Source organism: Pundamilia nyererei, unplaced genomic scaffold (genome assembly GCF_000239375.1).
Source record: "Pundamilia nyererei isolate P.nyererei 1_Seehausen unplaced genomic scaffold, PunNye1.0 scaffold00036, whole genome shotgun sequence".
NCBI lineage: Eukaryota > Metazoa > Chordata > Actinopteri > Cichliformes > Cichlidae > Pundamilia > Pundamilia nyererei.
The window spans coordinates 3,938,530-3,961,656 of NW_005187437.1; the positions used below are offsets into that span (position 1 = coordinate 3,938,530).

General features: G+C 42.1%; 2 protein-coding genes across 6 annotated transcripts in view; both read right to left on the minus strand.

The window, feature by feature from the left end:
* Window positions 1-9,372, minus strand: part of rubcn (rubicon autophagy regulator) — a 24,855-nt gene extending 15,483 nt beyond the window's left edge. For 2 of the 3 annotated variants that reach the window (XM_005730342.1, XM_005730340.1), the window contains exons 1-9: window positions 9,120-9,372; window positions 7,239-7,392; window positions 5,544-5,627; window positions 3,544-3,703; window positions 3,335-3,441; window positions 2,888-3,113; window positions 1,753-2,184; window positions 1,076-1,123; window positions 60-155 (exon numbers count right to left, since the gene is read on the minus strand). In XM_005730342.1, coding sequence (XP_005730399.1) covers window positions 60-155; window positions 1,076-1,123; window positions 1,753-2,184; window positions 2,888-3,113; window positions 3,335-3,441; window positions 3,544-3,703; window positions 5,544-5,627; window positions 7,239-7,392; window positions 9,120-9,157 — 1,345 coding nt within the window. In that variant the 5' untranslated portion in view covers window positions 9,158-9,372. The remainder of the gene's footprint in view (window positions 1-59; window positions 156-1,075; window positions 1,124-1,752; window positions 2,185-2,887; window positions 3,114-3,334; window positions 3,442-3,543; window positions 3,704-5,543; window positions 5,628-7,238; window positions 7,393-9,119) is intronic. The other variant, XM_005730341.1, reaches the window with a different exon arrangement.
* Window positions 9,373-16,783: 7,411 nt separating this feature from the next.
* The window catches only part of tsc22d2 (TSC22 domain family 2), a 30,041-nt gene continuing 23,697 nt past the window's right edge, over window positions 16,784-23,127 (minus strand). For all 3 annotated transcript variants that reach the window (XM_005730345.2, XM_005730344.2, XM_005730343.2), the window contains 2 exons: window positions 17,727-17,778; window positions 16,784-17,403 (listed from right to left, as the gene is read on the minus strand). In XM_005730345.2, coding sequence (XP_005730402.1) covers window positions 17,113-17,403; window positions 17,727-17,778 — 343 coding nt within the window. In that variant the 3' untranslated portion in view covers window positions 16,784-17,112. The remainder of the gene's footprint in view (window positions 17,404-17,726; window positions 17,779-23,127) is intronic.

A 23,127-nucleotide genomic window follows, 5' to 3' on the forward strand; every position in this document is an offset into this window, starting at 1 on the left:
CAAAACTCATCAAGACGTCAGCTGACATATGCGTGTCAGTATTCACACAGAAAACTCACAAGACTCCATGTAAAGAGAACTGGATGTGCTGGTATCACTGTGCTGAGGTGAGAACGGGCTGTAGTCTTTCATGTAGCAGTCCTCGCCTGCTGATTCTGAGAGACACAAACACACACACACACAAAAAGGATGTGTGTTAATACCTTTTTATCATCGATAGTCATTCACCTCATAACAGTATTCTTTTAAAAGAAATGGATGCAAACATGCTTGAGTGCAGGAAAAGCAGCTGGTTAAATGCTTCGTGTTGGACAATGACGTCTAAGGCTATTGTGTAGTGTATGGCTACACTGAAACAAATGTGGCTTTGAGTGCCAACCAGCCTAACTGCAGAGTGAAACAGAGGTAGTCTATATCACTCAGTGACCCACTTTTACTTAAAGACCGCAAACTTACAGTATTGTTTACATCGTCATTGCTTTGCAAATGTAAACAATACTGCATTAAAGTTATGTTTTGCATTGGGAATCTTCCTCTCTGTGAGCTCCAGAATTTATATTAAAACTTCAAAACATCAGAAGAAAAGACAAGACTACATGATTCTTTGAATACAATACTGACACGTAGTCTTAGGGAACCTTTATGGTCGCCGGTCACCCCCATCACACTTCAGTTAAAGGCAATGTTGCTTTTTGGGTTCTCAAATAGACGGGACACTCCCAGGTATTTAACCTCTAATGGGGCTGTAACACTGACAATTTTGAGAGTCATTGAGCCACCTCATTGTCATGCGAGTCGTAAGGGTCACATGAGCCAAGGTGTGAATTGTAATAGAGTCCCAGAACAAAAGAAAGCAAAGTGATAAAGTGACTTCTTCACACCAATCTGATTTGGTTTAAATAAACAAATAAGAAGAAAAATCCAAAACACAAATGATGGGCTGAAGACAAGAGTGGAAAATAAGAGGGATGGAGTTCTTCACCATGCACACAAAGAACTTTTTTTTTTTTTTTTTTTAAAGGGGAGGGGAGATGAGAAGTCATGTGATGGAGTACAGTGAAACTGCACCGCCAACCTGCTACCGGGTCCTCTATTATTATGGTGATTTTTCTGTGGCCCCCTCCTTTGTGCAAACAGTAGAAGGGAGAGATAAGACAAGGACAGAGCAGAAGAAGAGATGATTAATTCAAGCCAAGAAAGGGGAAACAGTCTGAGCAAACGGAGCCGATATTAACTGGGTGAAAGCTTTAAAACCTCAGACAGGAAGCGTGCGAGAACACGGCTTAACCGCATATCAGAGAGCTGTGAAAAAAAACACACATACTACGCAGGTAGAACTACAGCTTAACCTCACCCTTAACTGCATTAGTCAGGTACATTTCTGCTACTTACAGTAAAATTAGGGTTAGTTTAATTCTGAAAATGACCTAAACTCATGAGAAATTTACAAACTCGCTCCAGAGAAACACGCCAGACAATTACAAATAAATACCACAAGTACTACAGGCCACGTTGTGATCTATGAACATGCAACACAAAGTAACTAAGCAAGAAGTGAACTGGCTACCAGCTGAAGCTGAAGTTCACCGCTTTAGGAAGTATTACAATCAATTTTGAAGTACAAGTTTATCTTTAAAATGTTTCTCATAGGAAAGAGAGGCTCCTTAATTAAACAGAAAATTGCTATACACTGTAATTTAAATAAATAAAACAAACCCTTCCAAACGGAAACTCTTGAAATCTCCTACTCACCATTCCTGAGTTTCTGATTGACCCCCGTGTCAGAGAATGATCGAGTGTGTCCTTTGAGCCCCCTCCCCGGCCCCTTCTGGCCCTCTGAAAAAGATGAACGCCTCTGCGAGGCCTGTGTAGTAGAACGCTGCAGGGATTGGTCCGTGTTCCCCCCCCGCTCGCTGCTGTGGGTGGAGCTTTGGGAATTGCATCGATCATTGCGTTGCCCGAGGTTACCGATGGCCAAATACTCTGGACCATCGTCAGAGTCACCGCCGCCACCGTACTCGTCAGCCTCGGGCTGAAGGAAGGAGGGCGTCGAGTTGGTGTCCGTTAATGAGATTGAAGGGATGGACGCTGAGCCAGGTGGGGGTGTCGCACCTCGTGCGTTCTCCCCCGGACTGGTGACAACCACCCATTCAGATTCCAGGCTGCTGGTTTGAGAGGTAGTGTCTGCAAGACAAATGGGACAGATTAAGATTTGTACTCAGATTTTGCTTATGGGTTTTTGGTTTTTCACATATTCAAATTTTACTCCCAGAATTTTCTGCCCCACGAGGGCTTGCGTATGTACACAAGCCGTCGTGCATGTCTGTTTTTGTTTATACAAAAAATGGTGACACGCTGCAGAGATTTTAAATCCACTTAAGCTATTTTTTAACCACCCTTGTCCATTTCAGTGAGCACATTCAGCTCAGGACACTGACTTCGCCAACTGCATTAACACATTCTTCACCAATTGGCTTTGCCCACAAACAATCAGGCCTCTGTACGGTTAACTCAGCCTGCCTATTCACATACAAACTGTAGTGTATTCATAGCGCCTTGCCACAAATCCACCCGAGAGGGGACATTCCCCAACTCTCTGTGAATGATACTCATGGCCATTGATCAACGGTTCTTGATCAATGGTCACTGGGCTGGTTTCAGTCATTATGCAAATGTACTGTTTATAAGATTGAAACCTGCAGTCAGCTGAGACTGAAGAAGTCACTTGGATGAGTGACGAAACGTTTCTCCCAATGAGAACGCGACGTCCAGATGAACAGAATCAACTTTTGGAGATTTACTTACCTGGATGATTGAGCATGCATCAAGACACTTTAAGTATAAGAAGAAATAAAAAATAACTCCACAACCCAGCCTCTTTTCTCACTTGTGCTGTTGCTGTTTGAGGATCCAGCCGCTGTAGTGCTTGCAGAGTTTTGGCTGGTGGCGACTGCTTCTCGCAGAGAGCAGTTGGAGGTGGTGAGTCTGCGGCTTAGAGATTCTCTACTGGGAGCCTTGTCGGTGTTTCTCCAAGCCCCACCAGATCCGGGCAAGACACACAGACTCTGGCTCTTCAGTAGTCCCAGGCAAGGTGGGCCCTTCAGAGGGGACAGCTGGGCAGCGGAAAGAAAGATTTTTAATAAAAGTAAAAGGAGTTTCTTTTCTTTGAAAAATTAAATCACTTTAACACCACTCATCAAAGATGGGTGATGGTTAAAAACTGAATGTGTTTACAGTCTGGTCAAACTTGAGTGAAACAGCGATGAAAAACATTTGCACAAGTGACCTTTTCATGAATAAACAGGTGATATGTGCAAGATGTCAGAAAACCCACCCCAACAGTGTCTACTTGGGCGAGCAGTTTGGGATTATTCTGCTCCACAGCTTCCAGGCACTGGAACATGGCGGTCACATGAGGCTCGCTCAGCAGAAAAGCATCATCTGAAAGACGAGAGAGGGGGAAAACAAAGTTAACACAACTTATACACCACAGCAATCTCTAATACAAGTATATCAACCTGGGCTGTTATTAACGTGGCTCACCATTGTAGTATTTACGCATGTGTCCCAGATGCTTGAGCAAAGGTCGGAGCTGCGATGACAGCATGTGAACCTGTAAGCTGTGAAGCAGCCAACGCTCAGCCTTGTAGCTTTCACCGGCACTCTTCATCCCAGTGCTTAGCACCGGCTCCAGGTGCCTGAACTGAGGATGGACGGAGAACAGCAGATGGGAAAGTGTTGACACAGGCTAAAACTTTTATATGTCTGTAAAAGCACATTTCCATCTCTAATTATGTGATCAAACTTGTAAACCAAAAAAAAAAAAAATTCGGCTGATGAGGCCATAAACATTTCCTTAACTGGATTTTGTTTTTGTGACCATTCAGCAGGTGGTGCTGGCTTTGGCTTTGGAGTTCATCCTTGGCAGTTAATTGTTTCTAACACCTACCCAGATCTTCTTCTATATATTTCAAACTAGTTTCTATTGTTAAAAGAAACATTAAGCCAACACTGAGTCAACCTAACTGCTCCTCTTATGAGTTTTCCTGCAAACATTCCCCATAAGTGTTTCCCACCAGTTGGTCTAAAGCTACGAGGAGGGTTTAGGAAGAAGAGACAGAAATAGACACCAGGCTTGAAAAGAGAAAAACAAGTGGAATGTCAGATGATAAAAAGCAGCACAAAACTAGAGGACGGCGGCTCAGATAAGAACAACAATCATCACATGGTGATTGCATTATGCCCGAGTGAGCCCTGCTGGTCTGTAACACCAGGGGAATAATGAGGATAACTAGATTACTCCAAGTCCATTTGCTGTTATACAACTCCATTACCTCCTGACAGACAGGACTGGGGTTAAAGGCAGACCGTTTTCCACAACAAACTAGGAAGCAAAAAGTCAGCAATTTAAGCAAGTGTAGTGGCTCTACCCAGGCCATCAGATCATGTGAGTTTGGGGGGGATTTTTCAAGAAATTTATTATAAGGCCCGTGTTATTTTTCTCATACACATTCTAAAATCACTTTATGGGGATTTTCCACAAAAGGGAGGCAGTTCCAGCAAATCTAGCGCTTCAGGCTTGATGGGACAAGAGCACATTACAGGTTAAAACAAAGTAAACTATCATTTTTCCTCCAGAACAGATAAATCCTCCAAATCCAACAGTGTCATTTTCTTAAATGCAACCTTCACACTAAAGATGTGTTTGGTTTGTAGTAAACAAATGCTTCTTCTGAGCCTAAATTATGTAATTGCTTACTCTTTGCTTTTGCAGCTCTCTCAGGAAACTTGCTATACTTTCAAAACTAAAAACACACAGCAACAGCAACAACATAAAAGATATAAACATGCATGTGTGCATCCCTGGTAGCTGTGAACAAGGATTGGAGAACTGAAACATTAGCTCTTTTTACAGGTTTCACATTTACAGTAAACTAATAATAAAAAAAAAAAAACAACAACAACACCACCAGACAGTGTTTAAAGCTTTGAACAAGATGACTCAGAAGTAGGAAACGAAGCGAGAGAAACGAAGAAAGAACCTGATTTAGGAATGAAAACCGCATTAGCAACCAATGTAGCGTAAATAAACCACACTTAGCATTAAATCACAGTAGCATATTTTTCTCAAACACTGCTAAACAGTAACTATTAATTATTTAGTTAAGGAGAACCAGAGCCAAAAGAGTGTATACTGTATTTTGCCACATTATTTAGGGGGAAAAAAAAATGTAAATCACAATATAAAAACAAAAAACTTGCAGTGTTTGATTAAATAAAGATGCTTTTTAATTTTTTTTATTTTTGAACTGCTGTTCCAAATCTCTGTTTGTAAAGGCCAGCCAATCAGAAGAAAGCCGGCTTAAAGTGGGTGAGCGCTAAAGCAGCTTGTTTCAGCCAGAGGATGTATTAAGAGTCTGTATCACAGTTTCGAATAAGAAAGAAATTGAATCATGCACAGAAAGTCTAGTAGAAATATTTATGTGTCAGGAAAGATTAAGAAAAAAAAAGTTACATCCCAGCTTTAACATGGCTGGGCATACCTGTTCAACGTGGGAGGCGAGTTGTGGGCTGATGTAGCGAACACACCAAACAAACGGCCAATAGTTTCTCTGCTTGTAGTACACCTGCAACACAAGGCCAAAGGAGTGTATGACCCAGTTTCAAAAGTATCAGCTTCAACCAATACAGCAAGTCATTATGAAGAACGAGAGTTGTGTTTCATATCATATTTTCCTTAAATTTTAGAAGCGCAACTGAAAAAATATATATATTCATCCAGTTAGTTAAAAAGAAAGTTTTGGTGAATTGGGAGTTTACAGAATCGCCCTTAGTAACAATAAGTTATGATTTTCTGTTAAATGTATTAGTCTCTCACATTGCTGTGGAGCAGCTTCTCTACAACACCACTTCAGTTCATTTGCGGGCATTTGTTTATACACAGCTCTCACGGCTCCACCACAGCATTTCAATCAGGCTGAGATCTGGACTTTGACTGGGCGGCTGCACTACTGTGATTCTTTTTGTTTTCAGCCATTCTGTTGTGCTTGGGATTATTTTCATGCTGCATTATATAATTTAGACCAGGCTTTAACTGTCGGACCAACGGCTTCACATTTGACTCAAAAATACTTTGATATGCAGAAGAGTTTAACAACTGCAAGATGTCCCAATTTATGTGGCTGCAAAATAAGCCCAAATCATCACTTCTCAACTACATTTCTTGACAGCTGGTATGAGGTGTTTGCACTGGTATACTGTGTTTGATTTTCACCAGACATGATGCTGTGCACTATGGACAAAACTCTCCAAAGTGCTCTCATCTGTCCAAAGGACATTGTTCCAGAAGTCTTATGATTTGTTCAGATGTGGTTTTGCAAGCCTAAGCGCTGTTGCCATGTTCATTTTAGAGAGAAGAGTCTTCCCCTGGTAACGCTGTCAAACAAGCCAAACCTGTTCTGTTGTTTTTTTTCCCCCCATTATACCATCATTTAGCATTTAACATGCTAACTGACGATCAAACCACCAAAACATTTGCTTCTACAGGAGGTCCTCACCCTTCCTGATGATCTGTTAATCAAATACATTTGCACTTTCCTGCATCTTATCCTCCTAATTCACGGACGTAAGGGTGTATTTAGATTTCACAAGACTGCACAGTCCTGTGAAAACTTTTTTCCCCCCACATGACTGTAAACCACCTGATAAAAATCACACGCTTCCACCCGGCCAGATTTATTATGGTTTTATTTTTTTCTGGTTTAGTTCACATTTGTGTTTCACTTTTGTTTTTAATTTAATATGAGGGCAGGTTGTTTCCAAAGCAGGTACTCCCATTACCATGATATGGAGAGTATCTGTCAGATCAGAACAGGTTTTTCAATACAAACACAGCACTTCTGTCAATATCACTCACATAAACATCCCAAGTCTCAATACATGCATGCACCAAAACCTCATCAGGCATGCTGTGTTGATACAGTTGATCAGGGTAAATGCACCTTCAGTGCAACACAAAGTGTTTTTGTCTTCATACCAGAATCAGATGGCACAGACACAGCACGGGAAATAAGATACAAAACACACGGGACGTATCTAGCAAAATCAGCATTCTTTATTTTCCCCCAAGCATGCGAATATGCTGGTGTTATTTTAGTAAACGCCATCCTTGCTCTGTTAAAACAAAAACAAAAAAAAAAGGTTTGTTGTTGAGATCGATATGGGCTTCGTGTGCTGACCTGCTCATTCCTCAGTCCGTGGCTGAGGATGTTGTTCATGTCCTTGTGCAGCCGCTGCAAGCCACCATACCGCGACCACACGTTAGGGTTGTTGGTGGACAAGAGGCCCTCCACTGTGGTCTTCAGGCTGGACAGCAGCTTCCAGTGCTCCTTTCTGGAAGGCAACAGGGAAGCAAGAAGACATTTAACAAAGAGGGAGGAGGTACAGAGGTTCTGGTGTTGGCAATGCAGCTGATTAATCCATTAATCATCTAGACCAAAATTCTTTTCTCAGAAACGTTTGAACCCATTATTGATGTTCATGACGTTCTATCATGAACATCAATATTTTGTGTACAAATGTAAATAAAAGGCAGGTCTTGAACCTAGTGAGAGCCCACTTGAATTCTACAAGTACCTTCATGAAGTATACTGCAAAACAAATTCAGTCATTGACATGTACCCACTGAGTACTGAGTCAACCCTTATCTTTAGGATACAGTCAGCAGTGGAAGAAAAAAAAAAAAGTCAGATACTAGATATTAGACACTCCCCAAGAGCCATAAATTGCTGGCTCACAGGACTTCCTCATTCCCCCTCAGCTCAGCAAGTCAGACTTCACCAGCAGCACAGAAATGAAAAAAATTAAACAAAGAAACCTTCACGTTAACAACTGAGGGTGAACTCCTTGATTATAGGAGAACTTAACTGGACATGTGCTCCATGGTGTTAAATAAATCCAGTAGATAATATAAAAACACAACTGCAACAAAATAGAGAAGATTATGTGTTGTAAGGCTGTGAAACCAGACTAAAGAGTTCTTTGATCTAGGCTGACATGGCCAAAGACAATCACCACAATTTATTTTCCTAATAGATCAAAAACAGTATCTCAGGCAGAGACGGTGTGTGAAAGCAGAACGGCCAGCTAGAAAAGTCAATAAAACCTGGAAGAAGCACAACAGTGAGCACAAGGTCTTTTCTTAGGCATCAGCAGAATTTCTGAGCAGCAGCAGCATCACGAGTTAAGACACAGAGCCAACTAAACAAATCACATAATATGTGTAACACAGGAGTGTAAGGGGGACGAGGCCGGAGGTTAGCGAGCATTCTGCACATACTGCGGAGCATGGTGCATCTGTGAGAGGGGTAAAGTTATGTAATTAGCCCCTCCACATCCAGGGGTAAAATTCCTCTAGACTCGCAGAGATTGAGGTTTTAAGGATTACCTTCCACTCTTATCTGTGCGTGTTCATGTACGAGAAACCCCGGGCTGTGCAAAGAGGATCGGCAAACATGTATCCTTCTAATCTGCTAGGGAAAACACTTGGAAATCCTTGAACTTCCCAAAAGTCTTCCAGTACTTGCACTGTCAGTAATTCTGCTGATCTTCAGTAAACCTTCATAAAAATAACCACCTGCTTAGCTTGCTGATATAACCCATATTTTAATCTTATTAGACAACAGGTACTTTATGTGGTCAGTTTAGCTGTTAGCACCATCTCACTGTATGACAGCTAACAGCGCTAATAACGCTAACGAATACAAGCCTTTCCGTCATCTTTCAAATGTGCAGTCTAACAACGCCATATTTTTTTACAACACAGTAAATAATAAACCAGGAGACCTTTGGGATAGAGCCATTAGCTCCAGCCTGTCAAACCTTGGCATGTCAGGTTAGCCTAGCCTAGCTTAACGGGTGATACTGGTATTAGTTCTTCACTAGTGTTCAAACCTACTTAGGCTCGCATTTTTTACAGTTGGCTCAGCTTAAATGCGTTCACTGCTGGTCATCTTTTTAAACAAAGATCCCAGGTAACCAGTGACATAACTCTTTAGTTGCCTTGTTTATGAAACCATGGGTGTTAGCCGTATACCAACGCTTCCCAACCTGTCACTCACCTGCGCTCCTCAGATTCTCCCTCTGCCCTGATCTCCATGTCCTCAGGGAGGAACCGAGTGCCGTACAAAGCCGCCAGCTTCTCGGAGAATATCCCGTCCTGTTAGGTACAATAGAGATGTATCGCAGTAGCAGAGTTGCTTGAAAGAGTCACCCGGACTTAAAGTCTTCCGCCATCTCTACGCTGTCTGTCAGCGCCGTGGATCAAAACAGTGGAGGCCGCATGACCTACTACAATCATCAGTGGGCGGTGGTGTTCTGCGTAGCTCTGCCCACTATTTAACGTAACAGTGCTTACTTTAAAATAACACCAGATAATACCGCCCTCAGTAATTTGCGAATAATTTAAAAATAAAAGGCTCGGTTGTGTTTTATAAATAAGTTTATAAAGAGTTAAGGCTTTTAGGCGGCGGGTGAGGAAAGAGCTTTCTAGAAGACTAGATAGAAACCCGGTCCATGTCGCCACCTGTTGTTACAGAGTAGTACTGCAGGTCTGTATTTTCAAGCTGAAACTTTAAAATATTAGCAAAGATTAAACCCATAGCCACAGCAAGGGAATTACCACTGACCGTTATAATTTTACACTGCAGTAGACTGAAACATTTACTCAAAAAAGAAATTATTATGATTACAAAGGACAGCCTGATATAATAAATGAGGGAATTAATCTGAAAATCTACTTGTAACTACAGTGGACTCTCTCTCTCTCTCTTTATACAAATAATAATAATTATTATTATTTGTATTTTTTCACGCTGTTTAAAGAGTCGTATCTATGCCTTCAATACATCTATCTATATCTATAGATAGATATGTAGCATGAAAAAATACAAATAATATTAATTATTATTATTACTTATCCCTGTGGCAGTGGTCCCACTTGACCAGTATGCACAATAATAAGAATAGAAGAATCTCTTCCGGTTTCAATTCTGTCCCGTAGAAAGATCTTTTTACTTTAGTTAAAATGTGTTCACAACGAGACAAGAATAGAATAGAAAGAATAAATAGCAACCAGAAGAGATTTATACAGTTGAAAGGATTATAGTGCAGAAATGACATTTTTTCCCTTTCAGACCACTTTATTAGGTACTACCGGCTTGAACCCCCCATTTTCCCTTCAGAAAAGGCACAGACCTTGGTTACAGCCAGCTGTTAACGGAGTTAAATATGAGTGTCGATGAGCGGTTGTGCAGGTGTACCTAATAAAGTGGCCGGCGAAGCTACTTTTCTGCCCTCCCCACATGATGGCGCCACAGTCTTACACTGTGTGTCTGCACGAGGCCGTAGGACTCTGCTGTGACGCCTGATGGCAGTGGAGAGTCAGCGGAGTACAGTGTTTCCCTGTAACAGCAAACTTTCATCCTCAGTAACTGCCAGGCGTGGTTACAAATGACTGAATGGTGAGTAATTGCCCTTGCATAACGCACATGGACATGTATAACGTGGACAGTCCCTCGCCATGTACAAATCACCCCTGTGATTAAATAAGACTTCCTTCCTCTGTGCTATTTGACAGTGCGTGTCTGTGTTATACAACGTTAGACATTCTTAGCTGAGTCAGACGTAAGGAACACTTTGACCGTAACAGAGACGTCCGACCTTATTTCCGTACTCTCTGGAAATATCAACAATGTTCAGTTTCAAAGTAGAATGTACCTCCAGAAAAAAGTACCACTGTCAACATATTTATTGGATTTACTTTAACCAACTCGAAATAACAGTTTAATTTTGGTATTAGACGGGGTAAATGCTTTCATGTGATATTTTTGTGTAATCAAATGTTCTTTAAAGAATAAGATGTCCTGCTTGGCTCATCAGAGCTAATCTGAATTATATGATCATAGAATGTTTTTAAAATTTTAAATTCAATATTTCCATTTGAAATTTAGTGAAGCAGGAGAACGAAGTGATGTAACTTTGTACCAGCAGCTTTCCAACAGGGTTTAATAAACCATTAAGTTGCGCTCAACATATTTAATATGACCCATCTTGACCTTTGACACACATTTTACCTGTCACCTGACATGTTCATGAGTCAGAACATGTCAGGTGACAAGATCGAAGTCAAATCAAGGAGCGGAAATGTTGATTTTAGCGTTCTTCCTTCATTCATAGTGTTGCATTTGCTGAACTGTATTTGCTCACAGTGACGTTTGAAACACTCCCAGTTGTGAGCAAATACGGGGTCAACATGCTGCCGCATGACCGCATGTTATAATGTGTGGAAAGTATGTGGTTGGGAAGACCTGTCACGCTGACACAAAAACCTGGTCCATCAAGTTCTTTAGTTTTGTAGCAACGTGCAGTTTGCATCCTTTGTGTTGTAGCGTAGCCACAAATACATGCCCTTTAAATGTCAGCAGATAGAAGAAAAACTGAGAAAACTAAAGTATGAATTTTACCATTTTGTGCAAAATGCAGATCATCTTTCATTATTCCTGGCAGAGCAATGAAAAAATTATGAATGCAATGACATAAAAACCAAAAGCTTCAAATAAAGCTGTCTAAAAGTTAAGGGGTAAATAAAACAGGGCGAAATCTTCATTCTCTTTTTAATCTGACTTGAATTAACCTTGATGAGATTAGATGCAACTCTGTAAAGCTCTGACAAGGAAACTGGATCCACATGACGCCACCTGTAAACACAGAGAACGGCGTTCCAAGGAAGTCGCTGTTTTCTGCAGAAAAGTGCAAGTAAGGGCATCAACCTGCTGTTTGACTCAGACAAGGCCAACTCCTGATACATGTTATTCCAGATTTTAGGTATAAATGTTGAAAGCATTCACAGTTTTCAAGAGAAAGAGGTTTGAAAGAAAGGGAAGCTTAAGAAAGACTCTTACAGCCCAGTGCAAACAGCATTAGCTGTATGTGTCGACTGATGTTTTGCAGTTCAAAGAGGCAAAAGGTGGCTGTGAAGAAGCTCACATGGGTTTAGAAAATTTCCCACTTTTTATAAGTAAATGTTAACTGAAGTGCAAACATGATTTCATGCTTATACAGAGCAGTTTCCTCAATTTATCCTCACATAATCACACCGACAGATATTTGCATGTAGCATATATTTCCAGAGAAGTCATTAATCACATATTTTGCTGATGGGGAAGGGCATTCGGTTTATTGCCTGTTCGGTGGTTGCCAAAAATCAAATTGAGCCAGTACCGAAGAGGTTATGACAGCCGAGGGTCCGTTTTAATAAATGAAAAGGATTTATTACATAAGAGTGTCCCAGAAAAACAACTTAGAGTTAAATTGGTTTACATGTGACCACAAACTCAGCTAACTGAGAGACTCAGGCCAGAGGGATACTGGCCTGAGCATAAAGAAAAGCACGGTATTCCAAATAAGCTGAATAAAGACCTTTCAGTTTCAGGTGTTGTAGCTGTGTTGGTTTGAAAATAACTACCTTTGTTCAAATTTATGCCTGAGATGTCAGGCAGGGGATGAGTGAAGCCTTCATCTGAGCTGGTGTCAGTTTACGTCCTCCTTCAGGAGACGTTGAGGCAAGCAGGCAGAGTTACTTCCTCCTTGGAAAAATGAATTACTCAGAATGAGATATGTTTTTCCTCAGAGCTCTATCAGTCTGTGAGGAATTTTGGAAGAGGACAGATGATTGTTACGGTGATATAATGAGGTCATAGTGGGCTGCATGCTTCGTTACACATGTAAACAGCTATTTTTGGTCAGAGCTTTGTTTTCATTGTGAATTATTTTAATTACAATCATTCATCAGTCACTTTGCTAGTTAAGTCTTGCTAGACTCCCTTTTTCCTTCGAGATGGACTTAATTCTTCGTGGGTTAGATTCAAAGGTGGTGGAAGCAAAATATGTCAAGCACATATCCATTACACCAGCCTGAGCTAGTGGTATGAGGTGGGATGGATCCATGCTTTCATTGTGGCTGATGCCAAATTCTGGCCATACCATCCAAATGTTGCTGCAGAAATCATGACTTGTCACTTGCCAACTATTTTCAATCCACCATTGGAGGAGTCCATGCAAACTGTAGTCTGGCTTTCCTGTTCAAAGCTGACTGGAAGGCCACCCGGTGTGGTCTTCTGCTGCTGTGGCTCATCTGCTTCAAAGATGTGTGTTCTAAGATGCTCCTCAGCATACCTTTGTTCCTACAAGTGGTTATCTCAGTTGCCGCTGCCTTCCTATCAGCTTGAAGCAGTCTGGTCATTTTCCCCTGACCTCAGGTATCAACAAGTCATTCTTACCCAGAGAGCTGCTGCTCACTTATTTTCAGTCTGTTTGTTTTTTTAATTCTGGTTGTGTGGGAAAACCCAGATTAGTTTCTGATGCATTCAAACTAACCTGTCTGTTCCCAGCAACCATGCCACATCCAAAGTCATTTAAATCACCTTTCTTCCTCATTCTGTTGCTCAGTTAGAGCTCAAGCAAGTCCTCTCAACCATGTCCTCATGATTAGACACCAACATGATAAGACACTGCTGACGAATTTGGCAGCGATGCTAAGTGGTGAGCGTGAGGCTCCTCATATCAGTCTGGGGAAAAGGGAGGGGAAGATAAAATAATAATATTTGTAATAACAATATTGAATTAGGAAGAAAAAGAATAGTAAAATTAAGAAAGATATTGGGGAAAAATATATGGAATAACTAACAGTCCCCAAGTCAGCAGCACTGGAATGATGGAGAGCCGACTCACAGACTATACAGAGGGTAGCTTTGCTGGAAGAGGTTACCCAGGTCAACAGCAATTCTGTTTTATGAGTCATGGAGTGAAAATTCTCCTCTGTCTTACTGTCTTTCAATGGGACACGTCAATTTGGAGACAAGTTCGCTGCTACAGAGCTGAGTCGGCCCTAGACCTGACCCTCTTTAACAGTCCCGAAGACCCAGATGAGCCCATAAGCAGGCTGTCGATAATATTAAACTGAATTCTGTGTTGCTCACAGGATTGATGATGAAAGTGAGCTGGAGCCCCTCCAAAGCAGCCCACTCTTCAAGTTGACCAAATCCTTGAACTCAAGCTCCAGCTACTGTGAACAGGGTGGAGAGTAGATATGGTATTCAATTAATCCGTATCATTATAATACAGTATTATTAATTTATTACTAACACATAGATATAGATAATCCAATAATGACAGGTTTTATACATACACAAGACCTTGGCAATAGTAGTGCAGAGAATTCTAGCAGTAGAGGTTTGTAATTGTATTGTTGATAAGTCTCCTAGGAGGCAAACCTCGGGGAGATGAAGGGATGTGGCATTCCAGTGTGCGTGGTGTTATATAACTGCAGCGTGGTGCCAGGTTAGCATGCAAGTACTTGTCAGTAGTAGTGCTTTGTGTGTATATCTGATTCTCCACATCCCTTTTTGTGTAACTTTTCACCCATATAAAGTTTATTGTGAACAGGTGTACCTAATGAAGTGGCCAGTGAATGTAGTTTCTCATGTTTGTTATATTCATTTCACAGGAAAATTGAAGTCACGAATGTTTTCTGTGCCTCTTCAGACAAAACCACCTCACACACAATTACTAAACGTTAATGAGCCAACTCTCAGGTTGACCCCGTTTTTCTGCCATCATCGACGTCACTTCTGTATTTGTTCCCATGCAGGACCCCTGTAACCTACAGCAACTTTTTTATTTTACAGTATTGTTTATTTGCCTGTTTGACACTCTAGGAGACAAAAAGCCAGATTTAGGCAAAAGAAAAAAAACAGTAAGTATATGATTTAAGGTGAAATCACAGGATGTGACAAATTTTATTTTGTAATTTTGCTGCTTACAAGAAAATAAATCTTGGTAATGCTGGCAGGATGACACTTTCGCAACACACGGGGGATATGTAAAGGAAGAATAAAGACACATGAAGACGTTCTCATAATAAAACAGTAATTTATTATCTTTTTTTTTGTTGTTGTCATTGACTGAAAACTAGAATTGTCTGAACAGCACATTACAAGGGCATCGTTAAGATATTTTCTCCAAGGCTCAGTGATCACTTTCATACAGTACATTTGGCATGTACACGGTATCTCCTTCAAATGAAAGAACAGAAAAAAGAGAAGCCCATTTGCCAAAAAAGAAAAGAAAGATGACTGATTGTACAATTACCAAGCAATTTGGTTCTAAGCCACAGAGAGAGATGCCGATGGCCTGCTGACAGCAAGCGTCGGCAGAGGAGGCACAAAAGATGCAGTTGCAGACAGGACATCCCATAATATGCTCATACGCAGCTGACTGAGTTCCAGCTTGAAAGTGAGAAATGTTTAATAGTCTGGATTGTTTTGTTTTGAGTATTGCTGTTTAGTTTTTGTGTTTTTTCCACTGTAAGCAAACTGTTATGCATTACAAATAAATGGTGCATTCATCAAAATCTGCAATGTAACAAACCCTTCTCTATGCATATGAAATTTAACAGCATTTAGATGAAAACAAAGACTGCTCCTTTTCTCGCCTCATGCACAAGACTTTTCCTTCCATTCTTCTTCTTCTAACTCACACCATCAGCTACTTACTCCAACCTCCTATCCATTTTCTCTCTCAGAAACCTTCAGATTTTCATTCAACAGAAAAGCAAGAGTTCTGGATAAAAACCATGAGGTACCAAAGTGGTTTGATAACAGATCACGCAGAATATGCAAAATGGCGACAAAGAAGCACAAGGAAGGAAAGAGTAGAAAAAAATATATATAAGTGCGCGGTTTAAAATAAAAAAGGAAAAGAAAGACTTACACAGCTTTGTGTCTTTGGTTATAAAGTAGGTCAAACAATTTTCACAGCTTTTCATCCCCCCAAAGCCAAACCCAGCAAATTCATTTTCGTTTTGACAAAGAAAGTCTAGAAAAAGTTAATCAACAGTTTTCTTTATCAAAACATCCCATCACATATTATTTATCTTAAACAACAGGTGTTCTCCCGTACAAACTGCCCATGCTCTTAATACTTTACACTTTACAAAATATACATTCAACCTGGATTTCATCTAATGTAAGCGCAGCTTTAGTGTTAGCACTATTTCATGAAGAGGCCAAAAAAAAGTTTATTTTTTGGAAACTTATTGCCTACCTGTTGAGAACTACGAGTTGCAAGAATCTATCAAATTTAATACCCGACAGATTCTAAAATACCAAAAAGAAAAAAAAGGTTTCTTTTTTGTTTTTTAATAAGCATCTCCATGACATTGTTCATTTACATTATGAAAATAGCAGCCCTGAAATAAATAAACGCAAATACTAAAACTGAACTAATGAAAATTTATTATGATTCATGTCAAACGTATGGTGGCTCTGAGAACAACACAAGATTTTTCGATGCAGCATATAACAAGCCGAGGCTGTCGGCTCGATCCGCTCGAGCTGAGCCGCCTGCCGGCGGCGTCCTCTTGCGCTCAGGAAGGACGTATCCTCCAAACCACCTCTCCATCACCCTCTCTGCACTCTTGGCCTCTTCCAGCCCTGCAATGACGTTGGGTGCAGACACTGGGAGGTCAGCCCCTGCTGGATGTTTCCAAGGATCCACGTCACCCCTCTGGTCCCTCGCAGGTACACGCTGCTGTCTTCCCCCCATTTGTTGCCCCACAAATCCAGCTCTCTGTGCCCTCTGACCCCCGCCATCCCCTAAACAACATCAACATGCAGTTGCTGGTTTTTGTTTATTTTATTTTTTTAAATGCACACTGGCTGCCCTGCTCCCCCTCACCCCCCACCCATTTGCCCCCCCATCTTCTCCTTCTTCAGCTCTGTTGCAGCCAAACACAAGGCCCGAATAAGACTTTGCACAGGATGGTAAATGTCTTAAACAATGTGAAGGCCTGATGACATCAGCACACGCTGACACAGCTCTTAGTGACAAACACAGATGTTGCTTTGTTGATTTGTCCTCAAGTGGAGCACTTTGAACACAGAGCCGAGTCCATTTGCTGTTTGGGGTTAAGGGGACGGTAGTAGTTAGTTGTTGCCTTTGCCAACAGACTCCTGTCCGTGGGACGTGTGTTTCTGACAGTTTATAAAGAGGGAATCACGCTGAGGTGATGTCGGGCTGATGAGGGACGCTCTGGCTTCCCTCGTGGTGAACCAGAGAGGGGGTGCTGTTTGTGACGAGCGGGTGTTGCTGCTGCAGCGGCGGCGATCTGCTGCCATGGGTGAGCTGATTGGTCAGATGGCTGAGCTGCTCCGAGTTGGCCAGTGACTTCAGCACGGCGTTCTCGCGCTCCAGCATAGAGTTTCTCTCGTACAGCTCCTTGATGTGCTCCTTCAGCACCTCCACCTCCTCACGAACAGCGTACATCAGGTGACTCTTAACCAGATCCTGACAGGGAGGACAAACTAAAATTAGCACAGAAAAATAAATGTGGTCTTTGTACCGAGGCGTCACTGCTGCAGCTGCTTTTTAACAAATCCCCGGTCAATCAAAAGGGACCAGCAGCACAGAAGCCAAATGTTTGGGCAGATTTGAGGCTAATTTTTCCTCTGTTTCCTTCTACAAGACGTTTCACGTTCATCCTCTTTCAAGCACTTATCTTAACATCAGCAAGGTAAAAGTTATTGTGAAATGTGTAATTGTACAGACTGGCAAGGAATCCATATCACAGGTTTCATTCTGATATGACTTAAATATGCGGAAAAACTCACCATTGCCTGCTCAATCTTGTTATCGATGGCAACGACGCTGGCTCCCGAGGCACTGTGGACGGAAGAGGAGGAAGTTTAGATATCAATCTTGCTTATGCCCATCGGACATTTCACATTCACTAAGTGCCAAAATTGGCTCTCCCACAACTTGAGTTTTCACTTGCATCGCTCAGGTGAATCAAAGCAAACCCTCGAGCGTTTTCACTCATGCAGATTAGCTTCTAGAGAATGAGATTAGACCAGGAAAAAACAAAACAAAAATAAAAAGCGTACTATTTTTAGTGAATATTCCATTGTGTTTAACACAAACTGGCAGAGGGCCCATGTTTGGAAACGCAAAAATGCAAGACGGCACGCTACAAACGTGATGCCGTTTTCAGAGACCAGAAGCACGGGAAAGATTGAGGTGGAAGGTGAAGACATGTCTTGTTATACACACCAAACTCTGTTTCAGCAACAGCTTTATAACCCGGACGTGAAGCCTTTGCTCTACACACCTGCATTAAGTGAAGTTGGCTTTCATCGCTCACACTATCTGTTCAGTATAAACAGCTGTCAGACTCTACTTTCAAATGTGCCACCAGTGAATCAGAGCATAGCAGCAACCCATAGAAACCAAGACAAAGTTCCACTTGTTATAACAGCTAAATCAAAATTCAACTATCTGCACATATATCCAGGTCAGACTGCATCTATGCATGGCAGACAGGGAGTCTGGACAGTCTTGCAAAACGTGTTCGGTAATCAGATTACATCATCAGTGCACGCTCTCTTTTCTAAATTGTATCTGCATAAAATACCAAGCACCCACTTAGCTCCTCTCTGCCTCTTACATCGTTATAAAAACATCTTGATGTGGCCTCAGAGGAGCTCAACACTGTAGTTTACATCTCACCATTTCTTCACCAGAAAGCGACGATTAAGCGTTTAATTAAAACACGACGATTAACTTACGAGTCCGTGCTACAAATCCTCATGAAACCAAACGACGCCGACTTCTCACCGTTTGCCCTTTAACCTCCTCCACAAAAAGCGCCTTTGTTTTCGAACGATCACCGCCCTGCTCCGCTGTGGAGCGAAAACAAAGGCAATCGATGTGTTCTGGAGCCGCTGGACGGCGCTCTGACTGGGAACTGGAGCAGCAGACGGAACACAATGTGCAGACTGCCTCTAATTATTGTTTTTAGAGCGTCCACGATGTTAAAAATTGGTTAACGTTATAAGAATGTGATAAAAGTAGATGTGAAACAGTTTCCTTTGAATTAAATACAGACGCAATTATTGTGTACCGAGGTTGGGGGTTGTAAGGAGCTTAAGTTAAGAAAAAAAACATTTGTTACGTTATGTTTACATCTTTTTTAAACGTAATTACATAAAAATTAAAATAAAATAAAAAAAGAACGTGGAAATCGCACATTGCGCTAACATCAGCCTGGTACCAGTCTATCCATCATTTACACTCCGCGTGCTAGAGCGCACGTAGTGTACGGCTCCGTGGACATCTCGTGGGGGGACACGTGGTATAAACACAGATCAAACTGATGCCATATGTTCGGGAAGAGAGTGGTCAACACTCGGAACAGCTGCTGGCAAAACACCTCAAACTATGCGGGGGACAAAACGAGCGCAAATGGCCACCGAGCAACACTCAAAGCACGTGTAAAAACATTGACAAGGAGCCAAATGTCTGCAGTTCGTAAATAAGAGTTTATAAAAAAAGGATGCAGGTATGTAAATGTTTTCAGTTAGTAACGCAAAGATGCCGTAAAAACTCCAAACGCGGTCTCCATATGCACGCGTAAAATAAGCCCACACGCGCGGACACAGAAACAGCTTTTAAAGGTGTTTACCTGACGCATCGCGCTCTGTAGGCCACCAAACGCCCTGAATGTGGCGGGGATGTTCCCGGCGAGCAGGGCAGGCTGTAGCTCATTTTGCAGCGCATGGTTCCTGAAGTTTTCTCGCGGCTACACGTTTCTTACTGAGTAACAAACACAAACAACTGTCCTGTTTGAGTGGAGGCTCACGGTTTCTTAAAACCACTGCTTGGTCACATGGCGAGGCGGAGTTCAGCCTTCGCCGCCTCCTCCCTCCCCTCACCATTCATTTACTCCGAGAAGCTTCTTTCACAAGTTACATTATTCAGAGCCGAAACGTACGTGCGGAACAGCCACTCCAGAGGCACACGGGAACATATTTAAAGGCTCAGCTTTAATTCAAGGAGAGGCACAGCTCTGTATGTACCCTATATCTTGAGTTAGTGCCTTAAACTCCATCTGCACCACAAGGCTTCTGCAGGCCTGTTTCTCCACGTTTATTCTGTCTTTCCTTGAAATTTTGAGTCAAACTTTGCGGAGTTTGGCATATAAATTGTGCATAAAACACAACAAGGAGCGGTAAACAACAGTTGTTTTAAAAAGAATTTGGTGGTTTTATTGATCACATTAAGACTGCATTAAAACATCACAGGAATAAATTCATGTCCTTTTCGGCTAATTACATTAGCAAAGCAGTCCCTTCCTCCTGTCATTTCCAGTAAAAACACCAAGATTAAAACATGAGATGACTTCAAACTGCCCGCTTATTTTTCCACTCACTCAGTGGTTTACCAAGCACCTAAAATGGTTTAACTAAACGTCTGAGATTAGTCTGCGATAAGAATGGCAGCCAGGGTGTACCCCCACATTCCGGCTCGTTTGACTGCTGGGAGAGGCTCAAGCGTCTCCACTGCCCGTAATCCTGAATTGGACAAGCGGAAGCAAAGGGATGGACGGACGTCAGAGATGTGTAATGACGGTGAGGTAAATGAGTTGCATTCCAGCACAAATCTCATTCAGATATGTGATTTTAAAGTCGATAGATGACAGCAGCAGCAACAGAACACATTCCACCCTTTGAACTGAGCACTTCCACATCTGGGACAGCGAAAGAGATATGTCCACGAGCTTTGGCTGGAATGTGTTGTTATCAATAGCAAAAGACAAGAGGCATGCAGGTTGAATTAAAAATACAAAAAAAAAAAAGAGAAAAGTTTGGCTTTGCAATCTGTACTTGAGGAGTTAAAGAAAAAGCTAGAAAGGAAGAAACATGTTGTTGTCATTCCATGTTCAAGGAAAACAAAGCAAACTGTATATTTTATTCAAGGAAGAAGACATGTGGTGGTTTATATAAGGACCACTGGCTGTGTTAACCTCAACACGGGCCTTCCCCGCAGACTGCAGCAGAGTACAAATGTACTCACCACCCCCCACCACCCCCAAACAAAGTCTCCGGGACCATAGGCAGCACATTCCAGTTCTGGCCACCTCCGGCCCCGAGGCCAATGCATTCAAACCCAGACATCTGTGTCACAGCCACCAGGGCTGGCTGCAGAGTTTCTACCACGCGTGCCTCCCTTTTGACACCGAGCCCATCTCCTCTTACACTGCACGGTGTACCCATCCTCCACCTGGATCCGTGTACATCACAGCAGACACGTGCAGGAGCCAAACAAACTCCCTAAATCATCACACACTGTTTTACAGCACCAGAACGCCAATGTGTTCTCCATTAGGGTCACAAATGCACCGGCACTCGTCCCCGTCCCAAAGCACATAAACACTCTCTGTGGGGGAAGGCAGCTGAATAAATTAAACCTTTGTCTTACAGTAATAACCCCCCTCAACGATCATATTTCAAAACAATAGCTGGAGGGTGGGGGCTGCAACAACAGATGAGTGTGCTCGCTGACAACTCACTGTGGCTCTCGTACCGATGCAAACGCTGGCTGCAGCCGGCCGCTTGTTTGAAAAGACAGGAGAGGAGGGTGTAGTTCTGCCGCTGCGCCAGTTGGCGTCAGCAGATGCCCCCGATTAGCTGCGATTCAAAAGTTCAGCAGCTTCAGGAAGACAGCAGTTTAGCTATGACTTCATTATTATGGCACAAATCAGCTTGAAGTTTACGTTTAATCATGACGCAGCTGTAAAATTAATTTTAAAATAAAAAACAAAGCATGTTTTTGCTCCATCGGAGCTACAGGGGACCAATTCTCTTTTTATCTGTCTGAAAGGGGTCAAAAGTGCTGCGTGACCCAGCAAACAACCAAGCAGGCTCCACAACACTCTGCTCAACTAAACGATCACTCACTCTGAAAACAAAGAAACCAGTATTTTTGCAACAGGGCGTTCTCGGCAGCAGACCTGCGAGCCCCTCATGTTTACCCATCTGCTTAAATCAATCAGATCATATCCAGTTTTTCCACAGAAACAAGTACTAAAAACAGAAAAACAAAAAGAAGAGGAAACTTGGATTTCAGTCAATGCAATGTCTGCCGACATGAACAGATTTTTTTAGAAATATGTTATATTTCGATTTTCAGTTTCTGATCACATCAGCCTAATAAATCAATCAAATCCTCACATATGTGAAGCTGAAGAAACAGTTTCAGATTATTTCCTGCCACACAAATAAAACTTTTTATTCACTAGCAAAACCGCAATTAGAAACTCGTTAGTCAAAATGTTCTATATTGAAATCAGTTATCAGGAAGGGCACAATTTACCTTCTAATGTGTGTGAAACGTGCGAGTCAACACAGCCTCAATGCTTTTCATGAAAATAACCTGAAACTGGAATATTAAAAAGGGGAGAAACAGGTTACACATCCCACAGGGAATTCTTGTGGTTTACTGCAGTTTATGTTTCCTGCAAGCACATATATTTGCATACTGAACTAAAATAATCCCCCAAAGACAACAACAATCTCGACAAACTACTTCTGTCCTCCATGGGCAGCAAAGCTTCAAACAACTGTGACAATTGCAGGATGCGACAAGTATGTTAATACGAGTCTGTGAACGTGGCACATATTTGGATGCTGTATTGTTGGGAGCATGTCTATATAAGGGGTGGTCCATATTGACACAATGGAGTCTAAACAAAATAAGAGAGACCACGGGGAAGTTTTATTTCTCCAGCACTAAATCCAAGTCACAAGTGGGCGTGTCTGCTGCCACCGAGCTTCCTCGTAAACAGGCCGGAGGAGTTGTCCCACTGCAACCTCATCTGTTGCGCAATATCGCTACACTGCTGCACAAGCAGCTCCTCGTCTAACATACGCGATGTGACTGGAAGGGAACCGGCCCGTCCTTCCACCACATGGACAGCTCCAGCAGACATCTTGGTAAACAAAACCGGATGACCGGGGAGCATGAGAAGCAGTCAAATCCCTCGGGGGCTTATAAAGCGAGGATAAAATCTGAATTCTTCAGACGGCAGATGAACTTCGTCCATCACTGTTAATTTAAGCAGTCCACAGAAGGCCTTTTTTTTTTTTTCATAGCACAGTCTTAGACGTGATGTCCATACCTACCAACAAGCATGAAAACATATCAAGAGACCAGTCGCGTACATGTAGGCCACAA